The 27615-nt window shown below is 49.2% G+C and overlaps 1 protein-coding gene across 1 annotated transcript; it reads left to right on the forward strand.

Annotated features, from left to right (window-relative positions):
- Positions 1-3555: 3555 nt before the first annotated feature.
- ASMT (acetylserotonin O-methyltransferase) lies at positions 3556-27615 on the forward strand. The gene is made up of 6 exons (XM_031661128.1): positions 3556-4079; positions 10119-10293; positions 12039-12225; positions 17122-17441; positions 24695-24817; positions 27335-27615. The coding sequence occupies exons 1-6, from the start codon at positions 4011-4013 to the stop codon at positions 27544-27546; spliced, it is 1086 nt and encodes a 361-aa protein (XP_031516988.1). The 5' UTR covers positions 3556-4010; the 3' UTR covers positions 27547-27615.

The raw sequence follows: 27615 nt of genomic DNA on the forward strand, positions 1-27615 counted from the left end.
TCACCCCAGAATCCAGCTCTCCCTCCCCTCCGCTGCTGTCCACACCCTCAAACCACCTTCTAACCTCTTCATCTTTTTTATTTTTTTTGAGATGGAGTCTCGCTCTGTCTCCCAAGCTGCACTGCAGGGGCGCGTTCTCGGCTCACTGCAACCTCCACCTCCCGGGTTCCCGCCATTCTCCTGCCTCAGCCTCCCGAGTAGCTGGGATGACAGGTGCCCGTCACCAGGCCCAGCTAATTTTTTGTATTTGTAGTAGTATTTTGTATTTGTATTTTGTATTTGTATTTTGTATTTTGTATTTCACCATGTTGGCGAGGCGGGTCTGGAACTCCTGACCTCACATGATCTGGCTGTCTTAGCCTCTCCCAGATTGCTGGGGTGACACGTGTGATCCACCACACCTGGCCTGAGATCTGATGGTTTTATAAACGGGCGATCCCCGGCGCACGCCCTCTTGCCTGCCGCCGGCTGTAAGACGTGCCTTCGCTTCTCCTTCGCTTCCCCGCCGTGGCTGTGGAGGCCTCTCTGGCCGCGTGGAACTGTGAGACCGTTAAACATTTTTGTTTCTTTATAAATTACCCACTCTGAGGTATGCCTTTGTCAGCAGCATGAAAACGGACTAATACAATATGTTTGTCAGCCACGAGTGTGTCTTGTTTTTCAGAAGTGTGGGTCGGCCGGGCGCGGTGGCTCACGCCTGTCATTCCAGCACTTTGGGAGGCCGAGGCGGGCGGATCACAAGGTCAGGAGATCAAGACCAGCCTGGCCAACACGGTGAAACCCCGACTCTACTAAAAATACAAAAATTAGCCGGGCGAGGTGGCAGGTGCCTGTCGTCCCAGCTACTCGGGAGGCTGAGGCAGGAGAATGGCGTGAACCGGAGGCGGAGGGATTGCAGTGAGAGCTGAGATCTGGCCACTGCACTCCAGCCTGGGTGACAGAGCGAGACTCCGTCTCAAAAACAAGACAAGTGTCCGTTCATGTCCTTTGTAAGTCTCCATTCTCTAGTCACCGTGTCCCTGCCCTTCTCAATGCTCGTAATGCATGCTCAGATCCCTGAGAAATCCCGTCAACAGGCAGAGATTGGGCAGCCCTGACAGTGGCTCTGGGGTTCCATTAAGCAAAATGTCCATCCTGTCCTCCATTCCTGTCCTTTCCATTTCTCTCTCCCTCCCTTCCTTCCTTCCTTCCTTCCTTTCTCTCCCTTCCTTCCTCTTTTCTCTTTTCTTTCTTTCTTTTCCTTTCCTTCCTTCCTCTTTTCCTTCCTTCCTTCCTTCCTTCCTTCCTTCCTTCCTTCCTTCCTTCCTTCCTCCTTCCCTTCCTTCCTCCACCTCCCTCCTTCCCTTCCTTCCTCCCTCCCTCCTTCCTTCCTTCCTTCCTTTCTTTCTTGCTTCACTTTCTTTCTTTTTTCTTTCTTTTTCTTTCTTTCTTTCTTTCTTTCTTTTCTTTCTTTCTTTCTTTTCTTTTTCTTTCTCTTTCTTTCTGTTTTCTTTCCTTCCTTCCTTCCTTCCTTCATTCCTTCCTTCCTTCCTTCCTTCCTTCCTTCCTTCCTTCCTTCCTCTCTTTCTTTCCTTCTTCCTTTCTTTCTTTCTATCTTTCTTTCCTTTCTTTCTCTTTCTTTCTTTCTCTTTCCTTCCTTCCCTTCCTTCTGTCCTTCCTTCCTTCCTTCCTTCCTTCCTTCCTTCCTTCCTTCCTTCCTTCCTTCCTTCTTTCCTTCTTTCTTTCTTTCTTTCTTTCTTTCTTCTCTCTTTTCTTTCTTTCTTTCCTCTTTCTTTCTGTTTTCTTTCTCTTTCCTTCCTTCCTTCAGTCCTTCCCTCCATCCTCCATCATTCATTCGTTTTCATTCATTCTTTCATTATTCATTATTCCTTCCCTTCCTTCCTTCCTTCCCTTCCTCTCCTTCCTTCCCTTTCTTCTCTCTCTCTCTTTTCTTTCCTTCTTTTCTTTTCTTTCTTCTTCCCTTTCTTGGGCCTCCTGCTCCTGCCCAGGCTGGAGTGCAGTGGCGTGATCTCGGCTCACCACAACCTCCGCCTCCCGGGTTCAAGCCATTCTCCTGCCTCAGCCTCCCAAGTAGCTGGGATGACAGGCGCCCACCACGCCCGCCTAATTTTTGTATTTTTAGTAGAGATGGGGTTTCACCATGTTGGCCAGGCTGGTCTTGAACTCCTGACCTCAAGTGATCCTCCCGCCTCAGCCTCCTAAAGGGCTGGGATGACAGACTTGAGCCACCGCGCCTGGCTAATTTTTGTATTTTTAGTAGAGTCAGGGTTTCACCATGTTGGCCAGGCTGGTCTCGAACTCCTGACCTCAGGTGATCTGCCCCAAATTGCTGGGAAGCCACCGCACCCGGGTAAGGCTGTGTTTATATTCTTCCCTAGAAAATCACTCGGAGGCCGGGCGTGGTGGCTCACGCCTGTCATCCCAGCACTTTGGGAGGGCGAGGCAAGTGGATCACCTGAGGTCAGGAGTTCGAGACCAGCCTGGCCAACACAGTGAAACCCCGTCTCTACTAAAAATACAAAATTAGCCGGGCGTGGTGGCGGGTGCCTGTGATCGCAGCTCCTCGGGAGGCTGAGACAGGAGAATGGCTTGAACCCGGGAGGCAGAGGTTGCGGTGAGCTGAGATCCGGCCACTGCACTCCAGCCTAGATGACAAGGGCGAGACTGTCTCAAAAAAAAAAAAAATCACTCTAGATATATTACATTCCACTTTCTATCCAACCAAAAACAAACAGGCGTTCCTGCCAAGATGGAGTCGGGCTCCCACTCTGAACCTTTCCTTCGCCCCCACACATGCCATGCGTCCGCAGAAATGGGGCTAAGGCCTGGCATGGTCACATTTTTTTTTTTTTTTTCTTGAGACAGAGTCTCGCTCTGTCGCCCAGGCTGGAGTGCAGTGGCTGGATCTCAGCTCACTGTAACCTCCGCCTCCCGGGTTCATGCCATTTTCCTGCCTCAGCCTCCCGAGTAGCTGGGACTACAGGCGCCCACCACCTCGCCTGGCTAATTTCTTTTGTATTTTTAGTAGAGACGGGGTTTCACCGTGTTCGCCAGGATGATCTCGATCTCCTGACCTCGTGGTCTGCCTGCCTCAGCCTCCCAGAGTGCTGGGATGACAGGCGTGAGCCCCCGCACCTGGCCCTGGCACGATCACATATTAATTATATGCAGGCATTTAGATTGTTCAAATAACCATTGCAAGATATCTAGGCTGAAGTGGGAGAATCTCTTGAAGTCAGGAGTTCGAGACCAGCCTGGGCAACACAGTGAAACCCCCATCTCTACAAAGAATTCAAAAAGTAGCCAGGCACAGTGGCTCATGCCTGTCATCCCAACACTTTGGGAGGCTGAGGCAGGTGGATCACCTGAGGTCAGGAGTTTGAGACCAGCCTGGCCAACATGGCAAAACCCTGTCTCTACTAAAAATACAAAAATTACCCAGGCGTGGTGGCAGGCACCTGTCGTCCCAGCTACTCGGGAGGCTGAGGCAGGAGAATCGCTTGAACCCGGGAGGTGGAGGTTGCAGCGAGCTGAGATTGCACCACTGCACTCCAGCCTGGCAACAGAGCAAGACTGCATCTCAACAAAAAAGAAAAAAAAAAAAGGGGTCTCAGTATGTTGCCCAGGCTGGCCCGCTGGCATGTTGATGTTGAACTTCCAGCGTCTAGATGTATGAGAGAACTGTGTTTTGAGGGGTGAGCGTATTGGTCTGGGATCAGTTCTACAGCTGATGACTCCACGGCTCAGGGGAGGCCTCAGGCAGACTATTTTAGGGCTGCGGAAGGGCCCGCGCAGAAAGCCAGGGAATTCTGACACGCTTTGTGATCCCCTAATAAGGTTAATGCGAGTTTCTAGAGTGATCTGTCTTTGTTTGAGTACTGGGCAGCCAGCAGGGAGATTCAGACAGCAGCCGTGAGCGGGTCCCTCCTTCCCAGCTTGCCAGCAGGCTCCGTGCTCCTAGAAGCAAACGCTCCAGAGGCTCCGGACGCCGCGGCTGGATTGGAGACGACATGGGTTCCTCAGGGGACGACGGCTATCGCCTCCTCAATGAGTACACCAACGGCTTCATGGTGTCCCAGGTAGGATACGCTCTGTGGGACAAGCAGGGGAGTAGACTTCCGTTCATCACACTCACGTTCCACTGTGGGGGGTGTCGATCGAGAAAAATGACGAGTCTCCATCGTTTCAGGAGGTTTATTTCCCACCGGGAGAGACGTGCACCTGCAACAAAGCCTCAGGAGGTCCTGAGGATGTGTGTCCAAGGTGGTCCGGGGGCAGCTTCGTTTTACACATTTTAGGCAGACATGAGACATCAATCAATATATGTGGGTACATTGGGCCGGGCGCGGTGCCTCACGCCTGTCATCTCAGCATTTTGGGAGGCTGAGGCGGGCAGATCACGAGGTCAGGAGTTCGAGACCAGCGTGGCCAATATGGTGAAACCCCGTCTCTACTAAAAATACACACATTAGCTGGGCTTGGTGGTGGCATGCCTGTAATCCCAGCTACTCGGGAGGCTGAGGCAGGAGAATGGCTTGAACCCGGGACGCGGAGGTTGCAGTGAGCCGAGATCGCACCACTGCACTCCAGCCTGGGCGACAGAGCGAGACTCTGTCTCAAAAAAAAAAAAAAAGAAAAAAAGAAAAAACAGAAACAAAAAAACCACACACAAAACAAGAATGGTTAATGGTGAATTTTATGAATTTTACTTTAATGCAAACATAGAGATAAGTCAGAGATTTATTTTTTTATTTATTCTTTATTTTTTTTTAATTTTCAGACAGAGTCTTGCTCTGTCTCCCAGGCTGGAGTGCAGTGGTGTGATCTCGGCTCACTGCAGCCTCTGCCTCCCGGGTTCCAGCGATTCTCCTGCCTCAGCCTCCCGAATAGCTGGGATTACAGGCACCTGTCACCACGCCCAGCTAATTTTTTTTATTTTTGGTACAGACGGGGTTTCACCATATTGACCAGGCTGGTCTCAAACTCCTGACCTCAGGTGATCCACCCGCCTCGGCCTCCCAAAGTGCTAGGATTACAGGCACATGCCACCACGTCCCGCTAAGTTTTCTTTTCTTTTCTTTTCTTTTTTTTTTTTTGAGACTGAGTCTCGCTGTGTCCCCCAGGCTGGAGCCCAGTGGCACAGTCTCAGCTCACTGCAAGCTCTGTCTCCCGGGTTCACGCCATTCTCCTGCCTCAGCCTCCCGAGTAGCTGGGACTACAGGTGCCCACCACCTCGCCTGGCTAATTTTTTGTACTTTTAGTAGAGATGGGGTTTCGCCATGTTAGCCAGGATGGTCTCGATCTCCTGACCTCGTGATCCGCCCGCCTTGGCCTCCCAAAGTGCTGGGATGACAGGCGTGAGCTGCAGCACCCGGCCTAATTTTTCTATTTTTTAGTAGAGGTGGGGGGGGTTTCACTATGTTGACCAGGCTGGTCTCGAACTCTTGACTTCAAGGGATCTGCCGGCCTCGGCCTCCCAAAGTGCTGGGACGACAGGCGTGAGCCGCTGCGCCCGGCGGGATGCGTTTATTTTTTTTAAAGCTTCCTCCCCGAATGGGTGTTCAGTGCGTTGGGTAACGGTATTAAACAGTACAGTGGTCTTGATGAGGTGAGCCCAGATGTTGAACAACTGCAGTTCCCAAAGATCTAAAGAGGCGATTGGAATGAAAGCATCCATGGCTGCCTTCATGGGCTGAGGGAATGGGCTTCTCTCATGCAATCGCCGTTTTTTTTTTTTTCTTGAGTAAAACTGCAGTTTTGACAACACAAAACTCCACTGCTTCGTGGCTGAACAAGCCCTAGGCAGAGAGATGCCTGCAGGTTAACTTCCGTGACAGCAACACCAAGATGATGGCTGCAGGTGGTGGCGATGAGGATACTGAAACCAGCAGATCTTGGCCGGGCACGGTGGCTCACGCCTGTCACCCCGGCACTTTGGGAGGCCGAGGCGGGAGGATCACCTGAGGTCAGGAGATCGAGACCAGCCTGGCTAACACGGTGAAACCCCGTCTCTACTAGAAATACAAAAATTAGCCAGGCATGGTGGCAGGTGCCTGTCATCCCAGCTACTCAGGAGGCTGAGGCAGGAGAATCACTTGAACCCGGGAGGTGGAGGTTGCGGTGAGCCGAGATGATGCCACTGTGCTCCAGCCCGGACGACACAGTGAGACTCTATCTCCAAACAAAAACAGAAACACCAGCAGCATTGTGCAAGGGGGTCATGTGCTGGTGGTATTTTGAGACGTCCGCAACAGCTCTCATGTGACATGAAAATATCTGTGGGTTCTCTGTCAGCAAGCCACAGGATTTTTTGGTTTTTTGTTTTTGTTTTTTTTTTTTTTTTCAGAGTTCCACTCTAGTTGCCCGGGCTGGAGTGCAGGGGCACGATCGTGGCTCACCGCAACCTCCGCCTCCCAGGTTTAAGCGATTCTGCTGCCTCAGCCTCCCTAGTAGCTGGGATAACAGGCACCGCCCCACCATGCCCGGATAATTTTGTATTTTTACTAGAGACGGGGATTCTCCATGTCGGTCAGGCTGGTCTCGAACTCCCAACCCCTCAGTTGATCCACCTCGGCCTCCAAAGTGCTGGGATGACAGGTGTGAGCCACCGCACCTGGCTCCCTCAGGCTCTTGTATCACGGCTGTGGTTTAATGTACGCTCATGGTTGGCGGGAATAGCCCATCTTAGGAAGAGGTAGTGAAAATCAGAGTGAAATCTCTTCTCGTTCCTTGTTTGTAGAGCCCCTGAATTTTATCCCTAGGCCGCAAGGGTTGGAAATACCTATTCCCCAGCCACCCATACATGGAGCAGCCTCCCGGGTTCAAGCGATTCTCCTGCCTCAGCCTCCTGAGTACCTGGGATTACAGGTGCCTGCCACCAAGCCCAGCTAATTTATTTTAATTTTGTTGCTCTGATATGGAGTTTCACTGTTGTTGCCGAGGCTGGAGTGCCATGGCACAATCTCAGCTCTCTGCAAGCTCTGTCTCCCAGGTTCAAGCAGTTCTCCTGCCTCAGCCTCCCAAGTAGCTGGGATTACAGGCGCCCACCACCACACCTGGCTCATTTTTTGTATTTTTGGTAGAGACGGGGTTTCACCGTGTTAGCCAGGATAAGTGCCGATCTCCTGACCTCAGGTGATAAAAGCCACCTTGGCCTCTCAAAGTGCTGGATGACAGGCACAGCCACCATGTCTGGCTAATTTTCTATTTTATTTTTTATTTTTTATTTTTGAGGCAGTCTGGCTCATCCCAGGCTGGAGTGCAGTAGGCGATCTCGGCTCACTGCAAGCTCCGCCCGAGTTCAGCAGCCATTCTCCTGCCTCAGCCTCCAGAGTAGCTGGGACTACAGTAGCCAGCCACCCTCGCCTGGCTAGTTTTGTATGCGGCTCATTTTGTATTTTTAGTAGAAACGGGGTTTCATGTTAGCCAGGCTGGTCTCGATCTCCTGACCTCGTGATTAGCCGCCTCGGCCTCCCAAAGTGCTGGGATGACAGGCGTGAGCCACCGCGTCTGGCTAACTTTTCTATTTTTCAGTAGAGGTGGGGTTTCTGTTACTGTCCCAGACAACAGTCACCTGCTCCCTTTGCCTCCTTTGACCCAGCCTGCTGGGATACTGACAACCACTCATTCAAAGCCACAGCTGGTTCACAGGGGGTTTGCTGGCTCCGAAATCTTGGAAGAACAATCACTTTAGGGCACATGATACCATGTCATGGGAGCTGTCAGCAGTTGAACAGATCCAGAGTTAAGGCAGAGTTAATACCACCTTAAGAGGATCAAACTTAGTGCACCCTTAACAGAAACAATTAGCTAATGCAACTTTCATAGACCAAGAGTGAACACAGACATAAGAGATAACATTGAGTATCCCCTTGGCTGGGTGCGGTGGTGAAGCTCCTTGATGTCATCCCAGCACTTTGGGAGGCAGTGGTGGATCACAAAGTCAGGAGTTCGAGACCAGCCTGGCCAATATGGTGAAACCCCATCTCTACTAAAAATACAAAAATTACCTGGGCATGGTGGCAGGTGCCTCTAGTACCAGCTACTCAGGAGGCTGAGGCAGGAGAATCACTTGAACCCACGGAGGTGGAGGTTACCCGGTGAGCAGATCATTCGATACACTCCAGCCTAACAGCTGGGCACCAGACCCAGTATCCTCAAAAAATAAAAAGAGTGAGCCTGAGGAGGATAGCATTAGGAGAAATACCTAATGTAAGTGACAGGTTGATGGGTGCAGCAAACCACCATGGCAGGTGTATACCCACAGCAGACCACCATGGCACGTGTATACCCACAGCAGACCACCATGGCAGGTGTATACCCACAGCAGACCACCATGGCACGTGTATACCCACAGCAGACCACCATGGCAGGTGTATACCCACAGCAGACCACCATGGCACATGTATACCAGTGTAACAAACCTGCACATTCTGTACATGTATCCCAGAACTTAAAGTATAATAATAATAATAATAATAAAACTTTTTGGGAGCAGAGAAAAAAAAGATCAAGCTTAGTACACCCTTAACAGAAACAATTAGTTAATGCAACTTTCATAGACCAAGAGTGAACGGAGACATAAGAAGATAACATTTAACATACCCTTAAAAGAACAATTAATTCACCCATCCCCAACAGGAATGAATACAACTTTAATGAATAAAACAGAACACAATGCTAGTTTTAAAAGGTTAATACAACATTAAAGAACAAGAATTCATATAGCTTTTTTGTTTTTTTTAAGACCGAGTCTCGCTCTGTCGCCCAGGCTGGAGTGCAGTGGTGCGATCTCAGCTCACTGCAACCTCCGCCTCCTGGGTTCATGCCATTCTCCTGCCTCAGCCTTCTGAACAGGTGGGATTACAGGCATGCACCACGCCTGGCTACTTTTTGTATTTTTAGTAGAGACAGGGTTTCCCTGTGTTGGCCAGGCTGGTCTCGAACACCTGACCTCAAGTGATCTGCCTGCCTCGGCCTCCCAAAGTGCTGGGATGACAGGTGTGAGCCATCGCGCCCGGCCTAATCTAGCTTTAATAGAAAAGGCGCTAATACAAGCTTAGTAGAATAAACTTGATGCAGACTTACTGTAACAAGCAGTCAATGCAACCTTAACCAAACAGGAATTAATAACAGCTTAACAAAAAAGGTAATACCACCTGAATAGAATACATCTTAATACAAGCTTCATAAGAACAAGAACTTGGCCGGGTGCAGTGGCTCCAAGCCTGTCATCCCAGCACTTTGGGGCAGAGACAGACAGATCCGCAGGGAGTAAGGAGATGAGACCATCCTGGCTAACCCGGTGAGAGCCCATCTCTACCAAAAATACAAAAAAGTGCTTGAGCGTGGTGGGCCATGGTCCCAGCTATTGGAGGCTGGGGGCAGGAGGGTGGCCGGGAACCCGGAGTGAGGCTTGCAGTGAGCTGAGATCGGCCACTGCACTCCAGCCTGAAGGCGACAGAAGCGAGACTCGTCTCAAAAAGAACAGAACTCATAAAAACCTTAACAGAATAACCCTATACCCTTAATAGAGTAATTAATTAATACAAATAAAACAGGAGCTAAGACAACCTTAATATAATTAACAGAATAAGAACCATAAAAACTTAACGAAACAAGTTAACACAATCTTAATAGAATTATTATTAATCCAACCTTAACAGAATAAAACTTTCTCTACCCTTAACAGAAAAAATTAGTTAATACAAAGTTATTAGAACAAGAGCTGCTGGATGCAGTGGCTCACGTCTGTCATCCCAGCACTTTGGGAGGTCGAGGCGGGTGGATCACTTGAGGTCAGGAGGCGGAGGTTCGGGTGAGCCGAGATCGCGCCCCTGCACTCCAGCCTGGGCGATGCAGTGGGACGTCATCTCAAAATACATACACAAATTAACATAAATAAATAAATAAATAAATAAATAAAAATGCCTGTTTTCCATAGTGGTGCAACCTCATTTGACTCCGTCTCAAAAAAAGAAAGAAAGAAAGAAATGAATAAAAATGTAAATAAAACAATGCGTTCCTCCCCAGCCTGGCGTGCTATGGGGTGTTTCTGTGGCCATGGGTTCCCAGGGTCAGGCTGAGCGCTGACCTCTTATTTCTGCTCCTCCTCCGAGGTTCTCTTCGCCGCTTGCGAGCTGGGGGTGTTCGACCTTCTCGCCGAGGCCCCAGGGCCCCTGGACGTGGCAGCAGTGGCTGCAGGTATGGAGGCCAGCGCCCATGGGACAGAGCTCCTGCTGGACACCTGCGTGTCCCTGAAGCTGTTGAAAGTGGAGACGAGGGCAGGAAAAGGTGAGGACACGGGTGTTTTGAAGGAGGCATTTTAAGCTGGCCACCCCCTGCAGCCCATGTGTTCTGTGCAAAGCCAGACCGTCTCCATCCCGGCTAACACCGCGAAACCCCATTTCTACTAAAAAAAATACAAAACATTAGCCGGGCGTGGTGATGGGCACCTGTCTTCTCAGCTACTGGGGAGGCTGAGGCAGGAGAACGGCGTGAACCCGGGAGGCAGAGGTTGCAGTGAGCCGAGATCGCACCCCTGCACTCCAGCCTGGGCGACAGAGCGAGATTCCATCTGTATTTGCAGGTTTGGGGGTTCATGTGGTTTGTGTCGTAGCTACCGAGGTCTGCCCTGGGGACGTCAAAGCTACCAGAGTGCGAGGCCCAGGCTGGGGGATTCCTTGAGCCCAGGAGTTCGAGAGCAGCCTGGGCCACGTCGCAAGACCCCGTTTCTAAAAAAGACAGAAAAATTAACTGGGAGAGGTGGTATACATCTGTGGTCCCAGCTATTCGGAAAGCTGAGACAGAAGAATTGCTTGAACCTGAGAGGCAGAGGTTGCGGTGAGCCTGGGCAACTGAGCAAGACTGCATCTCAAAATAATAATAATAATAATAATAATAATAATAATACAAAAATGAACAGGAAGTCGTGGTACATGCCTGTGGTCCCAGCTACTCAGGAGGCTGAGGCAGGAGGACTGCTTGAGCCTAAGAGTTCGAGGCTTCAGTGAGCTATGGTCGCACCGCTACACTCCAGCCTGGGCAGCAGAGCAAGGTCCTGCGTCAAAACAAAACAAAACAGAACAAAAAACAAAGCCACATACACACCCACAAAACAGCCAGAGACATTATGTGAATGATGGGGTTTCTTTCTTTTTTTTTGTGATGGAGTTTCACTCTGTCGCCAGGCTGGAGTGCAGTGGTGAGATCTTGGCTCCCTGTAACCTCTGCCTCCCCGGTTCAAGCGATTCCCCTGCCTCAGCCTCCTGAGTAGCTGGGATGACAGGCATGAAACCTACACCTAATAATTTTTGTATTTTTAATAGAGGCAGGGTTTTAGCATGGCCAGGCTGGTGTCAAACTCCTGATCTCAGGTGATCCACCTGCCTCGGCCTCCCAAAGTGCTGGGATTACAGGAGTGAGCCACCATGCCCGGCCCTCTCGCTCTGTTTTTGAGACAGAGTCTCGCTCTGTTGCCCAGGCTGGACTGCAGCAGTGCAATCTCGGCTCACTGCAACCTCCGCCTCCCGGGTTCAAGCAATTCTCCTGCCTCAGCCTCCCCAGTAGCTGGGATTACAGGCGCCCGCTACCTGGCCAGGCTGGTTTTTGTATTTTTAGTAGAGACAGGATTTTGCCCTGTTGGCCAGGCTGGTCTCAAACTCCTGACCTCAGGTGATCCACCTGCCTCGGCCTCCCAAAGTGCTGGGATGACAGGCGTGAGCCACCGTGCCCGGCCTCAATACGTTATTTTAGACACTGGGGAAATGTAATGTGTGTTTCCTCTCATGGTTCAACTGTGTTTGTACTTCCTCCACCGAAAACTCCCGATGGGGTTTGTCCAAACCGAACCCGACGGGGGTGCCACAGCTGCCCCAGGTCACCTTTGTGCCTTACCACAGAAGGCCCAGCTGTGCGGGTGTTGGCACTTGCAGGCAGGAATCATGTGGAAATCACCATGTTGGTGACCTGGGGAGCGTCCCGCTGGCAGGGACTCGGAATCTCACTGCTTTTTCCCTGTTCTTTTTTGTGTGTTTCAGCTTTCTATCAAAACACAGAGCTGTCCAGCGCCTACCTGACCAGGGTCAGCCCGACCTCACAATGCAACCTGCTAAAGTACATGGGCAGGACCAGCTATGGGTGCTGGGGCCACCTGGCAGATGCTGTGAGGTGGGGGCTGCATCCAGGTGGTACCCCCGGGGGGCTGGTGAAGGGGCGTTGGAGGAGGTGAAAGGGAAAGTTTCTTTTTTTTTTTTTGAGACGGAGTCTCGCTCTGTCGCCCAGGCTGGAGTGCAGTGGTGCGATCTCGGCTCACTGCAACCTCCGCCTCCTGGGTTCAAGCCATTCTCCTGCCTCAGCCTCCCGAGTAGCTGGGACTACAGGTGCCCGCCACCACGTCCAGCTAGAGACGGGGTTTCGCCATGTTAGCCAGGATGGTCTCGATCTCCTGACCTCCAGTGATCTGCCCGCCTCAGCCTCCCAAAGTGCTGGGATTATAGGCATGAGACACCGCACCCAGCCTTTTAAAAAAAAAAAAAAATTATTTATTTACTTAGTTTTTGAATGGAGTCTCACTCTGTCAACCAGTCTGGAGTGCAGTGGCACCATCTCACCTCACCCAGCCTGAAATGGCAGATTTCTTGCAGAACCAAACATTGAATTGCTAGAGTTGCTTACCCAGAGCAGACGGTAGAAATCACCTCGTGTGGCCGGGTGCGGTGGCTCACGCCTGTCATCCCAGCACTTTGGGAGGCCGAGGTGGGCAGATCACTTGAGGTCAGGAGTTCAAGACCAGCCTGGCCAACACAGTGAAACTTCCGTCTCTACTAAAAATACAAAAAATTAGCCAGGTGTGGTGGCGGGCACCTATAGTCCCAGCTACTCGGGAGGCTGAGGCGGGAGAATCGCTTGAACCCCGGGAGTCGGAGGTTGCAGTGAGCCGAGATAGTGCCATAGAATTCCAGCCTGAGCAACAGAGCGAGACTCCATCTCATAAAATAAGATAAGGCCGGGCACGGTGGCTCACACCTGTAATCCCAGCACTTTGGGAGGCCAAGACGGGCGGATCAAGAGGTCAGGAGTTCAAGGCCAGCCTGACCAACATGGTGAAACCCCGTCTCTGCAAAATACAAAATTAGCTTGAGAGGCGTGGTGGCGGAAGCCTGTAGTCTTGGAAGGCTGAGAGCAGGAATGGCATGAACAGGGCCAGAGCTTACAGTAGTGAGCCAAGATCATACCATTGCCTCAACTGGAAGCAGCTAGAGATAGAATGAGAATGAATATAGAGATAGGAGATAGATGAAGAGATGATAGAGATGAGATAGAGATGAAGATGAGATGAGATGATAGAGATGAGATGAGATAGAGATAGGAATAGAGATAGAGATAGAGATGATAGGGATCAGAGTAAGGTGAGGGTGAGGTGAGATAGGTAATGAATAAAGAATATAAAATAGAAAATGAATAAAATAGAAAGAATAATAAAATAAAGAATAAAGAGAATAAGAATAAAATAAAGAATAAAGAATAATGAATAAAATAAAATAAAATAAAGATAATAAGTAAAATACAAAATTAAAGTAAGTAAAGAAGTAAAATAAAGAATAATAAAGAATAGAAAATATAAAATGAAAATAAAATGAAAGAATAAATAGAATGAATAAAAAGAAATAGGAATACCAAAGAATAAATGAAAATAAAATAATGAAAATAAAGATAATAAAACAAAATAGATAATAAAATAAAGAATAATGAAAATAGAATAATAAAAGGAAATAAAATTAAAGAAAATAGGAAATAAAATAATAAAATAGAATAAATAAAGATAAAGATAATGAATAAAATCGAATAATAGAATAAAATAAGGAAAACGTAATGAATAAAGAATAGAATAGAATAATGAAAATAAAATAATAGAATAAAGTAAAGAATAAGGAAGAGAATAATAAAAGTAAAGTAAAGTAAAGTAGAATAGAAAATAAAATAAAACCAAAATAAAATAAATAAAAGAAGAATGAATAATAAAATAAAACAAAATAAAATAAAGAATAATAAAGTAAAGTAAAATGAAAAGAATAAAATAAAATAATAGAACAAATAAAATAAAAATAATAAAATAAAAGAATAATAAAGAATAAGAATAATAAAGATAAAAATAAATAGAATAAATGAAAATAAAATAAAGATAGAATAAAATAATGAAAATTAAAGAATAAATAAAGAATAGAATAAAGAAATAAGAATAAAATAATAAAGAATAAAATAAATGAAAATAAAATAATAGAACAAAATGAATAATAGAATAAGAATAATAAAATAAAATAATAAAATAAAATAAAAATAGAATAGAATAATGAATAAGGAAAATAATGAAAATGAATAATATAGAATGAATAGAATAATGAAAATGAATAAAGAATAATAAAATAAAATAAAATAAAGAAGAATAATGAAAATAAATAGAATGAAAATAAAGTAGAATAAATTAAATAAATAAAGAGAAATATGCATTAAAATGAAAATAAAATAAAATGAATGAATGAATAATAGAATAGAAAAATAAATAATAAATAAATAGAATAAAATATTAAAGTAAAATGAAAATGAAATAAAATAAAATAATAAAGGCAAAATAAAGAATAATAATAATAAAGAATGAATAATGAATAGAATAATAGAAATAGAAATATATAATAAATAAAATAATAAAGAATAAAATAAAATAAAATAAAATAATAAAATAAAATAAAATAAAATAATAAAATAAAATAAAATAATTAAAACTTTCTGCCACCCACAGAGAAGGAAAGAACCAGTACCTGCAGACGTTTGGCGTTCCCAGCTGAACCTTTGTCATCTGAGCTGTACCCATCACTTTGAAACCAACAACTCAGATAGGATTGTGTTTATTTCTAAAGGACTTAGGAGACCCAATCAATGTACTCAAACGGGATAACCCAGGAGGAAGTCACCATTTAATTTAAAATAACACCCCCCACCCCCACTACCATCCCAGATTCTGATGTTCGAATGGATCCAGTTCCTGAGTGGGTGCAACTTGACCCTTCCTTCCAAAGGACTACTCACAAACTCAGTGTTTATGTAGAACATGGAGGCACCAGCCAGGTGTGGTGGCTCATGCCTGTCATCTCAGCACTTTGGGAGGCCGAGGCAGGCGGATCACCTGAGGTCAGGAGTTCGAGACCAGCCTGGCCAACATGGTGAAACCCCGTCTCTACTAAAAATACAAAAGTTAACCGGGTGTGGTGGTGCACACCTGTAATCCCAGCTACTTGGGAGGCTGAGGCAGGAGAACCGCTTGAACCTGGGAGATGGAGGTTGCAGTGAGCTGAGATCACGCCATTGCACTCCAGCCTGGGCGACAAGAGTGAAACTCCATCTCAAAAAAAGAAAGAAAGAAAGAAAGAAAATAGAGGCCCAGTTTTTGATTTGGTCAGAGGTGAAGGTGAGGCCAGGTGAGACCCCAGTTCTTCACTTTGCTTTGTGGACGTGGACACAGCTTTGGCCTTTGCCTGAAGCTCTTACCTGGAATTCCAAGGTGGAGGTGGATTGATGGGCCGGTCCAGTGTTCCAGCTGAGGCATGGAGTAGAGAAGCGTATGAAGGACAAGGGGATGCCTGAGGGGTTTGCCTGCCCCCCAGCCTCTCCTCTCCTCCCCTCCTCTCCCCTCTATTCCCCTCCCCTCTCCTCTCCTTCCATCCTGTTCCCTCTCTTTCTCTTCTGTCCTCCTCTCTTTCTCTCCTTTTCCTTCTCTCCTCTCTTTTTCTCTCCACCTCCCCCCTCCTCTCTCCCATCTTCCCTCTCTTGTCTCCTCTCCCTTCTCTCTTCTTCACTCTCTTCTTTCCTCTCCTCTCCTTTTCCCTCCCATCCCCTTTCATCCTCTTTCTCTTCTTTTCCTCTTCCTTTCTCCTCTCTTTCCTCCTTTCTTTCTCTTCCCTTCTCTCCTCTCTTTTCATTTCTACCTCTCCCGTCCCCTCCCTTCGCCTGCCTCTCTCCTTCTCCTCTCCCGTCTTCTCCTTTCTCTCGTCTTCCCTGTTTTCATGCCCCATATTTCCCCTCCTTTTTTCCTCCTCTCTTCTCCTTTCTTTCTTTCTTTCTTTCTTTCTTTCTTTCTTTCTTTCTTTCTTTCTTTCTTTCTTTCTTTCTTTCTTTCTTTCTTTCTTTCCCTTGTTTCTTTTTTTTCCTTCCTACCTTCTTTCCTTTCTCCCTTCCTCCCACCTTGTCTCCTTCCTTCCTCCCTTCCCTCCCTCCCACCCTCTCTACTTCCCTCCCTCACTTCCTTCCTTCCCTCCTTCCCTTATTCCTTCCTTCCTTCCCTCCCACCCACCCTCTCTCCTTTCCTCCCTCCCTCACCCATTTCTTTCTTTTCCTTTCTTTCTTCCTTCCTTCCTTCCTTCCTTCCTTCCCTCCTTCCTTCCTCCTTTCCTTTCTTTTTCTTTTCTTTCTTTCTCTCTTTCTTTCTTTCTTTCTCTCCTTTCCTTTCTTCTTTCCTTTTTCCTTTTTCTCCTTCTTCCTTCCTTTCTTCATCTATATGTGAATATATGTATACATGTGTACGTATATGTGTATATATGTATCTGTTTAGTGGGCACAAGTCCCCGTCTCTTCCATGCTCACATGTTGCGGTGTGGAGCCTGGGCTTTTAGTGTGGTCATCACCTGAATAGTGACCCTGGTACCTAAGAGGCAGTTTTTCAGCCCTCATTACTCTGAGGCAAACCCCCACAGCAGGCTCTTTAAAGAGGACAGGAGGAGAGAGGGAGCTTGCAACACATGAGCTCTGTCCGCCTCCGTGTCCACCTGTCCTTCTTGGCTCCATCTCACCTCCCTCCCTTACTAGTTCCTGCCTTTTCTCTAGCCTCTTCCCCCACCACCTGAATTCCCACCTTCTGGGGCCCCTGTCCCAGGATATGTGGACCCCCCCGCCCCTTCCTGGATTTGTCCTCTGGAGCTGAGCTCTGTGGGTAGGGGGACATGTTATCGACTTTCCCCTTAGAAAACACCTAAACTCCTCTTTGGATAGAAATCCCTTCCCATCGCGCGGGGAAATCCCTTCCCATCCAGAGAACAATGATCCGTTCTGACTCGACCCCGGGTTTCCCAGAGCTGCGTACCCTTTGGTGGCCGAGCTCTTTGTCTTTGGTTCCCCCATCCCAAATGACTTCGTGTTCCATTTCACACATACGAAGCTCTCAGGTGCACCTGTGGGGTACGGCTGTGTTCTCAGCAGGGGGTTATGTACGCCCTTGCTCTGGACGCTTGCCCGGATCTTCACCGTCTTCACGAGCATGGCTTTGCACGCCAGGTCTGAGGGCGAGCGGCTGCAGTTCATGCAAGCTCTGCAGGAGGTCTGGAGCGTCAACGGGAGAAGCGTGCTCACCGCCTTTGACCTTTCGGGGTTCCCACTTATGTGCGACCTCGGTGGTAGGTACCCCCCCGCCCCCAAAACCTCAGAGCTGTGTCTCCTGTTCTCTGTAGGGAGTGTGTTAGCAATGTCTTTTTTTTTTTTTTTTTTTTTTTTGAGATGGAGTCTTGCTCTATCACCCAGGCTGGAGTGCAGTGGGACAATCTCAGCTCACTGCAACCTCCGCTTCCCGGGTTCAAGCAATTCTCCCACCTCAGCCTCCAGAGTAGCTGGGACTACAGGTGCAAGCTGCCACACCCGGCTAATTTTTTGTATTTTTAGTAGAGACAGGGTTTCACCGTGTTGGTCTCCATCTCTTGACCTCGTGATCTGCCCGCCTCGGCCTCCCAAAGTGCTAGGATGACAGGTGAGCACAGCCCGGCCCCTAACAATGGCTTTTTATTTCTGCATTCTGATGCTTTGACGTAATGTCTGAGATTTCTGGTCTTGGAATCATTCCTCCAGCACTGGGTACTTCCTAGAGTCAGCAAACATCTCCACGCCCGCCAAGCAGCTTTTCTTTTATTTCTATTTTAATTTTTTTTAAAGATGTAATCTTGCTCTATTGCCCAGGCTGGAGTACAGTGGTAGGTCAGGTTAGTTGCAACCTCCAGCCTCCAGGTCAAACAATTCTCCCGCCCCAGCCTCCCTGAGTAGCTCACTCAGGCTGGAGTGCAGTGGTGCAATCTCGGCTCACTGCAACCTGCACCTCCCAGGTTCACGCGATTCTCCTGCCTCAGCCTCCCGAGTAGCTGGGACTACAGGCGCCCGCCACCACGCCCGGCTAGTTTTTGTATTTTTAGTAGAGACACCAACATGGTTTCTCCATGTTGGCCAGGCTGGTCTTGATCTCCCGACCTCAGGTGATCCGCCCACCTCGGCCTCCCAAAGTGCTGGGATGACAGGTGTGAGCCACCGTGCCCAACCAGGTGAGTTTTTTAGTGGTGAATTCTGAGATTTTGTTACACCCATCCCCCGAGCCATGTGCACTGTACTCAATATGTACTGTTTTTAAAAAAGTATTTTATTTTATTTATTTATTTTTGAGACAAAGTTTGCATCTGTTGCCCAAGCTGGAGTATAGTGGCACCATCTTGGCTCTCTGCACCCACCACCTCCCCAGTTCAAGCAATTCTCCTGCCTCAGCCTCCTGAGTAGCTGGGATGACGGTGCCGGCTACCACACCTGACTAAATTTTGTACTTTTTAGTACAGATGGGATTTCATCATGTTGGACAGGCCGGTCTCAAACTCCTGACCTTGGGTGATCTGCCTGCCTCGGCCTCCCAAAGTGCTGGGATTACAGGCGTGAGCCACCATGCCCGACCTTTCTTTTTCTTTCTTTTTTTTTTTTTGAGAGTCTTTTATCCCTCACCCACCTCCCACATTTCACCCTGAGTCCCCGAAATTCTTTGTCTCATTTGTATGTCTTTGCATCTTCGTATCTTAGCTCCCACTTGTAAGTGAAAACATCCAATATTTTTTTTTTCATTCCTGAGTTCCTTCATGTAAAACGGTGGCCTCCAGCTCCATCCAAGTTGCTGCGAAAGCATTATTTATTTCTGTTTTATTCCATGGAGAAAACACCAGATCGAACTAGCTTGGTCACGAGAGGCTGAGATGAGACCTGAAGGATGAGAAGAACCTGGTTTATGTGAAAGAAACAGCATGCTGGCTGGGCGCGGTGGCTCACGACTGTAATCCCAGCACTTTGGGAGGCCAGGCGGAAGTAGGATCCACAAGGTCAAGAGATCGAGACCATCCTGGCTGACACGGTGAAACCCCGTCTCTACTAAAACTACAAAAATTAGCTGGGTAGGGTGCTGTGCACCTGTCTTCCCAGCTACTTGAGGCTGAGGTAGGAGAATCGCTTGAACTGGGGCCGGAGGAGTTGCAGTGAGCAGGACCCTGCCAGTGCCCTACAGCCTGGGTGACAGGTGACAGGCCATCCTAAGAAAAAAAAAAAAAGCCTTGTTTAGGAGCAGTCAGCGCATGCCAAGGTCTAGGTTGGATGAAGAAGGCTTTAAGATTGTAATAGACAATTACAGCGTCTATTGTCCTGTTTTCATGCTACTTTCTCAGATTGTTAAGGTCCAGGCCCGGTGTGGCGGCTCACGCCTGTCATCCCAGCACTTTGGGAGGCCGAGGCAGGTGGATCATGAGGTCGGGAGATCGAGACCATCCTGGCTACCCACTGATTGAAACTCGTCTCTGCTAAAATTAAAAAAGAAAATTAGCCAGGCGAGGTGGCGGGCACCTGTAGTCCCAGCTACTGTGGAGGCTGAGGCAGGAGAATGGCGTGAACCCGGGAGTCGGAGCTTGCAGTGAGCTGAGATCCGGCCTCTGCACTCCAGCCTGGGCCACAGTGTGAGACTCTGTCTCAAAAAAAAAAAAAAAAAAAAGAGTAAGGCCCAGGGCAGTGACCCCTGCTTATCATCCCAGCAGTTTGGAAGGCTGACGTGGGTGGATCACTTAAGCCCAGAAGTTTACCATCAGCCTGGGTAACATGGTGAGACCCTGTCTCTACAAAAAAACACAAAAAACAAAAATTAGCCAGGTGTAGCCGTGCACAGCTGTGGCCCCAGCTGTTCCTGAGGTTGAACTGGGAGGATTGCCTGAGCGTGGCAGGTGGAGGCTGCAGTGAGCCATGATCGTGCCACTGCACTCCAGCCTGGGCGACAGAGCGAGACTTTATCTCAAAAATAAAAAAATTTAAAAAATGAAAGAGTTTGTAGCAAGACTTGTTGGTTGGATAGGACCTGAGAGAAAATGGTTTTTTTTGTTCATGGTTTTGCAACCTGAACAACTGTTAGGATACCTTATGGTTTACTGGGAAGCACCCAGGGTTGGAATCTGGAAGCTGCACGTGAGTTCCATTTACCATGAGACCCCAGGCAAACTGCCTGCTTTCTGTGACACATAGTCATATCGTTTCTCCTTCTTTCCTTCCTTCCTTCCTTCCTTCCTTCCTTCCTTCCTTCCTTCCTTCCTTCCTTCCTTTTCTTTTCTTTTCTTTTCTTTCTCTTCTTTCTCTCTCTCTCCCTCCTTCCTTCCTTTCGCTTTCTTTCTTTCTTTTCTTTCTTTCTCTTCTTTCTTTCTGTCTCTCTCCTTCCTTCCTCTCTCTCTCTCTCTTTCCTTCCTTCCTTCCTTCTATCTCTTTCTTTCTTTCTTTTCTTTCTTTCCTTCTTTCTCTCTTTCTTTCTTTCCTCTCTTTCTCTTTCTTTCTTTCTTTCTCTCTCTGTCTTTCTCTCTCTCTCTTTCTTTCTCTCTCTCTCTCTTTCTTTCTTTCTTTCTTTCCTTTCCTTTTCTTTCTTTCTTTCTTTCTTTCTTTCTTTTTCTTTCTTTCTTTCTTTCTTTCTCTCTCTCTCTCTCTTTCTTTCTTTCTTTCCTTCTTTCTCTCTTTCTCTCTTTCTTTCTTTCTTTCTTTCTCTCTTTCTCTCTTTCTCTCTCTCTCTCTTCCTCTCTTCCTCTCTTTCTTTCTTTCTTTCTTTCTTTCTTTCTTCCTTTCCTTTCTTCTTTCCCTTCCTTTCTTTTTCTTGACTGAGTTCCGCTCTCGTCGCCCAGGCTGGAGTGCAATGGCGGGATTTTGGCTGACTGCAAACTCTGCCTCCCAGGTTCCAGAGATTCTCCTTCCTCAGCCTCCCGAGTAGCTGGGATTACGAACCTGCGTGCCACCATATCAGCTAATCTTTTTTTTTTTTTTTTTTTTTTTGAGGTAGTCTTGCTCTGTCACCCAGACTGGAGTGCAGTGGCGGATCTCAGCTCACTGGTGGCTCCACCTCCTGGAGTTCAAGCATTCTCCTGCCTCAGCCTCTCTCCAGTACCTGGGACTACGAAGTAGCCAGCCACTGCACGCCCGGCTAATTTTTTTTTTTTGTATTTTTTTTTTAGTACAGTGGGGTTTCGTGTTAGCCAGCATGGTCTCGATCTCCTGACCTTGTGATCTGCCCACCTCAGGATCCCAAAGTGCTGGGATTATAGGTGTGAGCCACCGTGCCCGGCCTTTTTTTTTAAAAAAAATTATTTATTTATTTATTTATTTTTTGAAGTGGAGTCTCGTTCTGTCGACCAGTCTGGAGTGCAGTGGCACCGTCTCAGCTCACTGCAACCTCTGCCTCCCGGTTCAAGCAGTTCTCTGCCTCAGCCTCCTAAGTCGCTGAGATTATAGGCACCCACCACCATGCCCAGCTAATTTTTGTATTTTTAGTAGATAGGGTTTCACCGTATTAGGCAGGATGGTCTCGATCTCCTGACCTTGTGATCCACCTGCCTCGGCCTCCCAAAGTGCTGGGATGACAGGCGTGAGCCACCGCGCCTGGCCTGAGTTAACTCTTTCCTGCACAGAGCTCACCAAGATCTCTCCCAAGTTTGGCACCTTATGACTTTGCAGGAAACGTATGACGAGACTTGAGTGTTTGACATCACACACACATAAAGGATAAAGGGTGACTCTTGGGTGTTTACTCCAAATCTGGGAATGGGTCTTGACTGGAGGTTCGGTTCAACTCATCAGTTAGCAGGTGCTGACCTCTGTGTGTGTGTTGGGGACAGTGTCCCAGTTCTCCTGTGAGGTCCACCCATCCTGATGGTCCATGAGGACGTAGGCACAGCCTGTGTGTGTGTTAGGGGACATGATGTTCAGTTCTCTGTGGGGTCCACCCACGTCCTGATGGTCCATGAGGATGTGGACACAGCCTCTGTGTGTGTGAGATGGAGACGAGTGTCCCAGTTCTCCCCTAATGAGGTCCACCCATCCTGATGGTTCATGAGGATGTGGACACAGCCTCTGTGTGTGTGAGATGGAGATAGTGTCCCAGTTCTCCTGTGAGGTCCACCCATCCTGATGGTTCATGAGGACATGGGCACAGCCTGTGTATGTGAAGGGATATCTAGCTCTCCTGTGAGGTCCACCCATCCTGATGGTCCACGAGGATGTGGACACAGCCTCTGTGTGTAAAGGGGACAGTGTCCCAGCTCTCCTGTGAGGTCCACCCATCCTGATGGTCCATGAGGATGTGGACAAAGCCTCTGTGTGTGAAGGAGACAGTGTCCCAGTTCTCCTGTGAGGAGTCCACCCATCCTGATGGTTCAGGGGCGTGGACACAGCCTCTGTGTGTGAGATGGAGGGCAGTGTCCCAGTTCTCCTGTGAGGTCCACCCATCCTGATGGTCCATGAAGATGTGGGCACAGCCTCTGTGTGTGTGAAGGGGACAGTGTCCCAGTTCTCCTGTGAGGCCCACCCATCCTGATGGTCCATGAGGATGTGGACACAGCCTCTGTGTGTGTGTATGAAGGGGACAGTGTCCCAGTTCTCCTGTGAGGTCCACCCATCCTGATGGTCCATGAGGACGTGGACACAGCCTCTGTGTGTGTGTTGGGGACAGTGTCCCAGCTCTCCTGTGAGGAGTCCACCTTGCGTCCTGATGGTTCATGGGGGCGTGGACACAGCACCTCTGTGTGTTGGAGACAGTGTCCCAGCTCTCTTGTGAGAGGTCCACCCATCCTGATGGTTCATGAGGATGTGGGTACAGCCTCTGTGTGTGTGAAGGGGACAGTGTCCCAGTTCTCCTGTGGGTTCACCCATCCTGATGGTTCATGAGGACGTGGGCACCTGCAGCCTCTGTGTGTGTTGGGGACAGTGTTCCGGTCTCCTGTAGGGTTTCACCCGTCCTGATGGTCCATGAGGCGTGGACACAGCTGTGTGTGTGTGAAGGGACAGTGTCCCAATTCTCCTGTGAGTCCACCCATCCTGATGGTCCATGAGGATGTGGGGCGCAGCCTCTATTATTATTGTGTGTGTGAAGGGACAGTGTCCCGGATTCTCCTGTGAGGTCCACCCGTCTGATGGTCCTTGAGGGATGTGGACACAGCCTGTGTGTGAAGGGGCCCGGTGTCCCAGTTCTCCTGTGAGTCACCCGTCCTGATGGTCCATGAGGATGTGGACCTTTTAACTACTGTGTGTGTGAGATGGGGACAGTGTCCCAGCTCTCCTGTGAGGAGTCCACCCTGTCCTGATGGTCAGGGGATGTGGACACAGCCTCTGTGTGTGTGTGTGTAGAGAAGGGAGACAGTGTCCCAGTTCTCCTGTGAGGTCCACCCACGTCCTGATGGTCCATGAGGGCGTGGACTGGCCTCTGTGTGTGTGTGTGAAGGAGACCAGTGTCCCAGTTCTCCTGTGATCCACCATCCTGATGATTAAGCGAGGTGGGCTTTTGCCTCTGTGTGTGTGTGTGAAGCAGTGTCCCGGGTTTCTCCTGTGAGGTCCACCGTCCTGATGGTCCATGGGATGTGGACTAACCTCTGTGTGTGAGAGGGACGAAGTGTTGGATTCTCCTGTGGGAGTCCACCCATCCTGATGGTCCATGAGGATGTGGACACAGCCTGTGTGTGTGTTGAGGGACAGTGTCCAGCTCTCCTGTGAGGTCCACCCATCCTGATGGTTCATGGGGAGAGTGGACACAGCCTCTGTGTGTGAGATGGAGACAGTGTCCCAGTTCTCCTAATGAGGTCCACCCATCCTGATGGTTCATGAGGACGTGGGCACAGCCTCTGTGTGTGTGAGATGGGGACAGTGTCCCAGTTCTCCTGTGAGGTCCACCCATCCTGATGGTCTATGAGGATGTGGACACAGCCTCTGTGTGTGTGAAGGGGACAGTGTCCCAGTTCTCCTGTGAGGTCCACCCATCCTGATGGTTCCTTGAGGGACAGGCTGAAAGCCTCTGTGTGTGTGTTGGAGACAGTGTCCCAGCTCTCCTGTAGAAGTCCACCCAGAAGCCATGAGGGACATGGGCACAGCCTCTCTGTGTGTGTGTGTGAAGGAGACAGTGTCCCAGCTCTCCTGTGAGTCCACCCATCCTGATGGGCCATGAGGGACATGGGCACAGCCTCTGTGTGTGTGTGTGAAGGAGACAGTTTCCCAGTTCTCCTGTGAGCTCCAATCATCCTGATGGTTCATGAGGATGTGGGCACAGCCTCTGTGTGTCAGATGGGGACAGTGTCCCAGCTCTCCTGTGAGGTCCACCCATCCTGATGGTTCATGAGGACATGGGCACAGCCTCTGTGTGTGTGTTGGAGACACATATCATTCAGTATTTTCTTATGCTTCTCCTGAGCCTTTTTGTTTTTCAAGGCTAGATCGGCAGGTCACTAGCCTGGAAGACCTGGGAAAGGTATGACCCATCCCGGTGACCTTTTGTACCTGAAATAGGTTTAGTCAAATGGGATTGGATGGCAGGCTGACCTCAGGGTGCCTGTCCTATTGCTCTGTGTTCCAGGGGATTTCTTTAAAGACCCTCTTCCGGAAGCAGATCTGTACATCCTGGCCAGGATCCTCCATGACTGGGCAGATGGAAAGTGCTCACACCTGCTGGAGAGGGTCTACCATGCTTGCAAGCCAGGTGAGCTGTGGGGTTTGCATATCAGCTGTGCTTGTGACACGGGGCAGAACTACACGAGTCACATTTAGAAGGCAGGCACTGAAATCATCCCACAGGTAAGTGTAGACATCCTGCCAAAAGGCTTTCCTTTTAGATAACTACCTACAAGAAATAGGGTCCTAATTTCTCTTCTACTGATAAAACCACATAAAGATGGAAAAGGTAAAAGGTCCTCTGAAACTTCAGTCGCCTCACTTTGGTGAAACTGTTTCAGAATTAGGCTAGTATTTGTGTGTGTCATGAGGACAGTGCCTCACTGACTTCTGAGGTCCACCTATCCTGATGGTCCATGAGGACGTGGGCACAGCCTCTGTGTGTGTGAAGGGGACAGTGTCCCAGCTCTCCTGTGAGGTCCACCCGTCCTGATGGTTCATGAGGACGTGGGCACAGCCTCTGTGTGTGTGTTGGAGACAGTGTCCCAGCTCTCCTGTGAGGTCCACCCATCCTGATGGTTCATGAGGACGTGGGCACAGCCTCTGTGTGTGTGTGTTGGGGACAGTGTCTTAGCTCTCCCAGTGTGGTCCACCTACTCTGATGGTTCTCGTGAGGAGGCCAAAGCACAGCCTGTGTGTGTGTGTTGGAGACAGTGTCCCAGTTCTCCTTGTGAGGTCCACCCATCCCAAGATGGTCCACATGAAGCAAGATGTGGGCACAGCCTCTGTGTGTGTGTGAAGGGGACAGTGTCCAGCTCTCCCCAGGAGAGGTCCACCCATCCTGATGGTCCATGAGGACGAGCACAGCCTCTGTGTGTGTGTGTTGGAGACAGTGTCCCAGCTCTCCCAGGAGGTCCACCCATCCTGATCGCTCATGAGGACGGGACACAGCCTCTGTGTGTGTGTGTGTGAAGGGACAGTGTCCCAGCTCTCCCAGAGGTCCACCCATCCTGATCGCTCCATGAGGACGTGGGCACAGCCTCTGTGTGTGTGTGTTGGAGACAGTGTTCCAGCTCTCCCGTGAGGTCCACCCCGCCCCTGATGGTTCATGAGGACGGGCACAGCCTCTGTGTGTGTGTTGGCACAGTCCCAGTTCTCCTGTGAGGTCCACCATCCTGGATGGTTCATGAGGCTGTGCACACAGCCTGTGTGTGTGTGTGTGAAAGGGACAGTGTCCCAGCTCTCCTGTGAGGTCCACTCATCCTAATGGTCCATGAGGACGTGGGCACAGCCTCTGTGTGTGTGTGTGTGTTGGGAGACAGTGTCCCAGTTCTCCTGTGAGGTCCACCCATCCTGATGGTCCATGAGGATGTGGACACAGCCTCTGTGTGTGTGTGTGAAGGAGACAGTGTCCCAGTTCTCCTGTGAGGTCCACCCATCCTGATGGTCCATGAGGACGTGGACACAGCCTCTGTGTGTGTGTGTGTGAAGGAGACAGTGTCCCAGTTCTCCTGTGAGGTCCACCCATCCTGATGGTCCATGAGGATGTGGACACAGCCTCTGTGTGTGTGTGTGAAGGAGACAGTTTCCCAGTTCTCCTGTGAGCTCCAATCATCCTGATGGTTCATGAGGATGTGGGCACAGCCTCTGTGTGTCAGATGGGGACAGTGTCCCAGCTCTCCTGTGAGGTCCACTCATCCTGATGGTTCATGAGGATGTGGGCACAGCCTCTGTGTGTCAGATGGGGACAGTGTCCCAGCTCTCCTGTGAGGTCCACTCATCCTGATGATTCATGAGGATGTGGGCACAGCCTCTGTGTGTGTGTGAAGGGGACAGAGTCCTAGCTCTCCTGTGAGGTCCACTCATCCTGATGGTCTATGAGGACATGGGCACACCCTCTGTGTGTGAGATGGGGACAGTGTCCTAGCTATCCTGTGAGGTCCACTCATCCTGATGGTTCATGAGGACATGGGCACAGCCTGTGTGTGTGAGATGGGGACAGTGTTCCAGCTCTCATGTGAGGTCCACTTATCCTGATGGTTCATGAGGATGTGGGCACAGCCTCTGCGGGTGAGATGGGGACAGTGTCCTAGCTCTCCTGTGAGGTCCACTCATCCTGATGGTTCATGAGGACGTGGGCACAGCCTCTGTGTGTGAGATGGGGACAGTGTCCTAGCTCTCCTGTGAGGTCCACTCATCCTGATGGTTCACGAGGATGTGGGCACACCCTCTGTGTGTGAGATGGGGACAGTGTCCCAGTTCTCCTGTGAGGTCCACTCATCCTGATGGTTCATGAGGACGTGGGTACAGCCTCTGTGTCTGTGTTGGAGACAGTGTCCCAGTTCTCCTGTGAGGTCCACCCATCTGGTGGTTCATAAGGATGTGGGCACAGCCTCTGTGTGTGTGTGAAGGGGACAGTGTCCCTGCTGTCTGTTCTGTGAGGTCCATCTATTCTGTGATATTCCATAAAGATGTGGGCACAGCCTCTGAGTGTGTGATGGAGACAGTGCCCTGACTGTCCCCTGAAGTCTGGTTGTCCTTATGGTTCACTGGGACTTTGGCACAGTCTGTGTGTGTGATGTGGACTGTGCCCCTCCCTTTCTAGGTGGTGGCATTCTGGTAATTGAAAGCCTCCTGGATGAAGACAGGCGGGGCCCTCTGCTCACGCAGCTGTACTCTCTGAACATGCTTGTGCAGACAGAAGGGCAGGAGAGGACCCCCACCCACTACCACATGCTCCTCTCCTCTGCTGGCTTCAGAGACTTCCAGTTTAAGAAAACAGGAGCCATTTATGATGCCATTTTAGTCAGGAAATAACTCTTTCTTGTGATCTGGAACTACTGTCAAAGCACGCAAGACATAATAATAAAGAGATGTATCTCCAGT

The sequence above is a fragment of the Papio anubis genome, chromosome Y (assembly GCF_008728515.1).
Source record: "Papio anubis isolate 15944 chromosome Y, Panubis1.0, whole genome shotgun sequence".
Taxonomy (NCBI): Eukaryota; Metazoa; Chordata; class Mammalia; order Primates; family Cercopithecidae; genus Papio; species Papio anubis.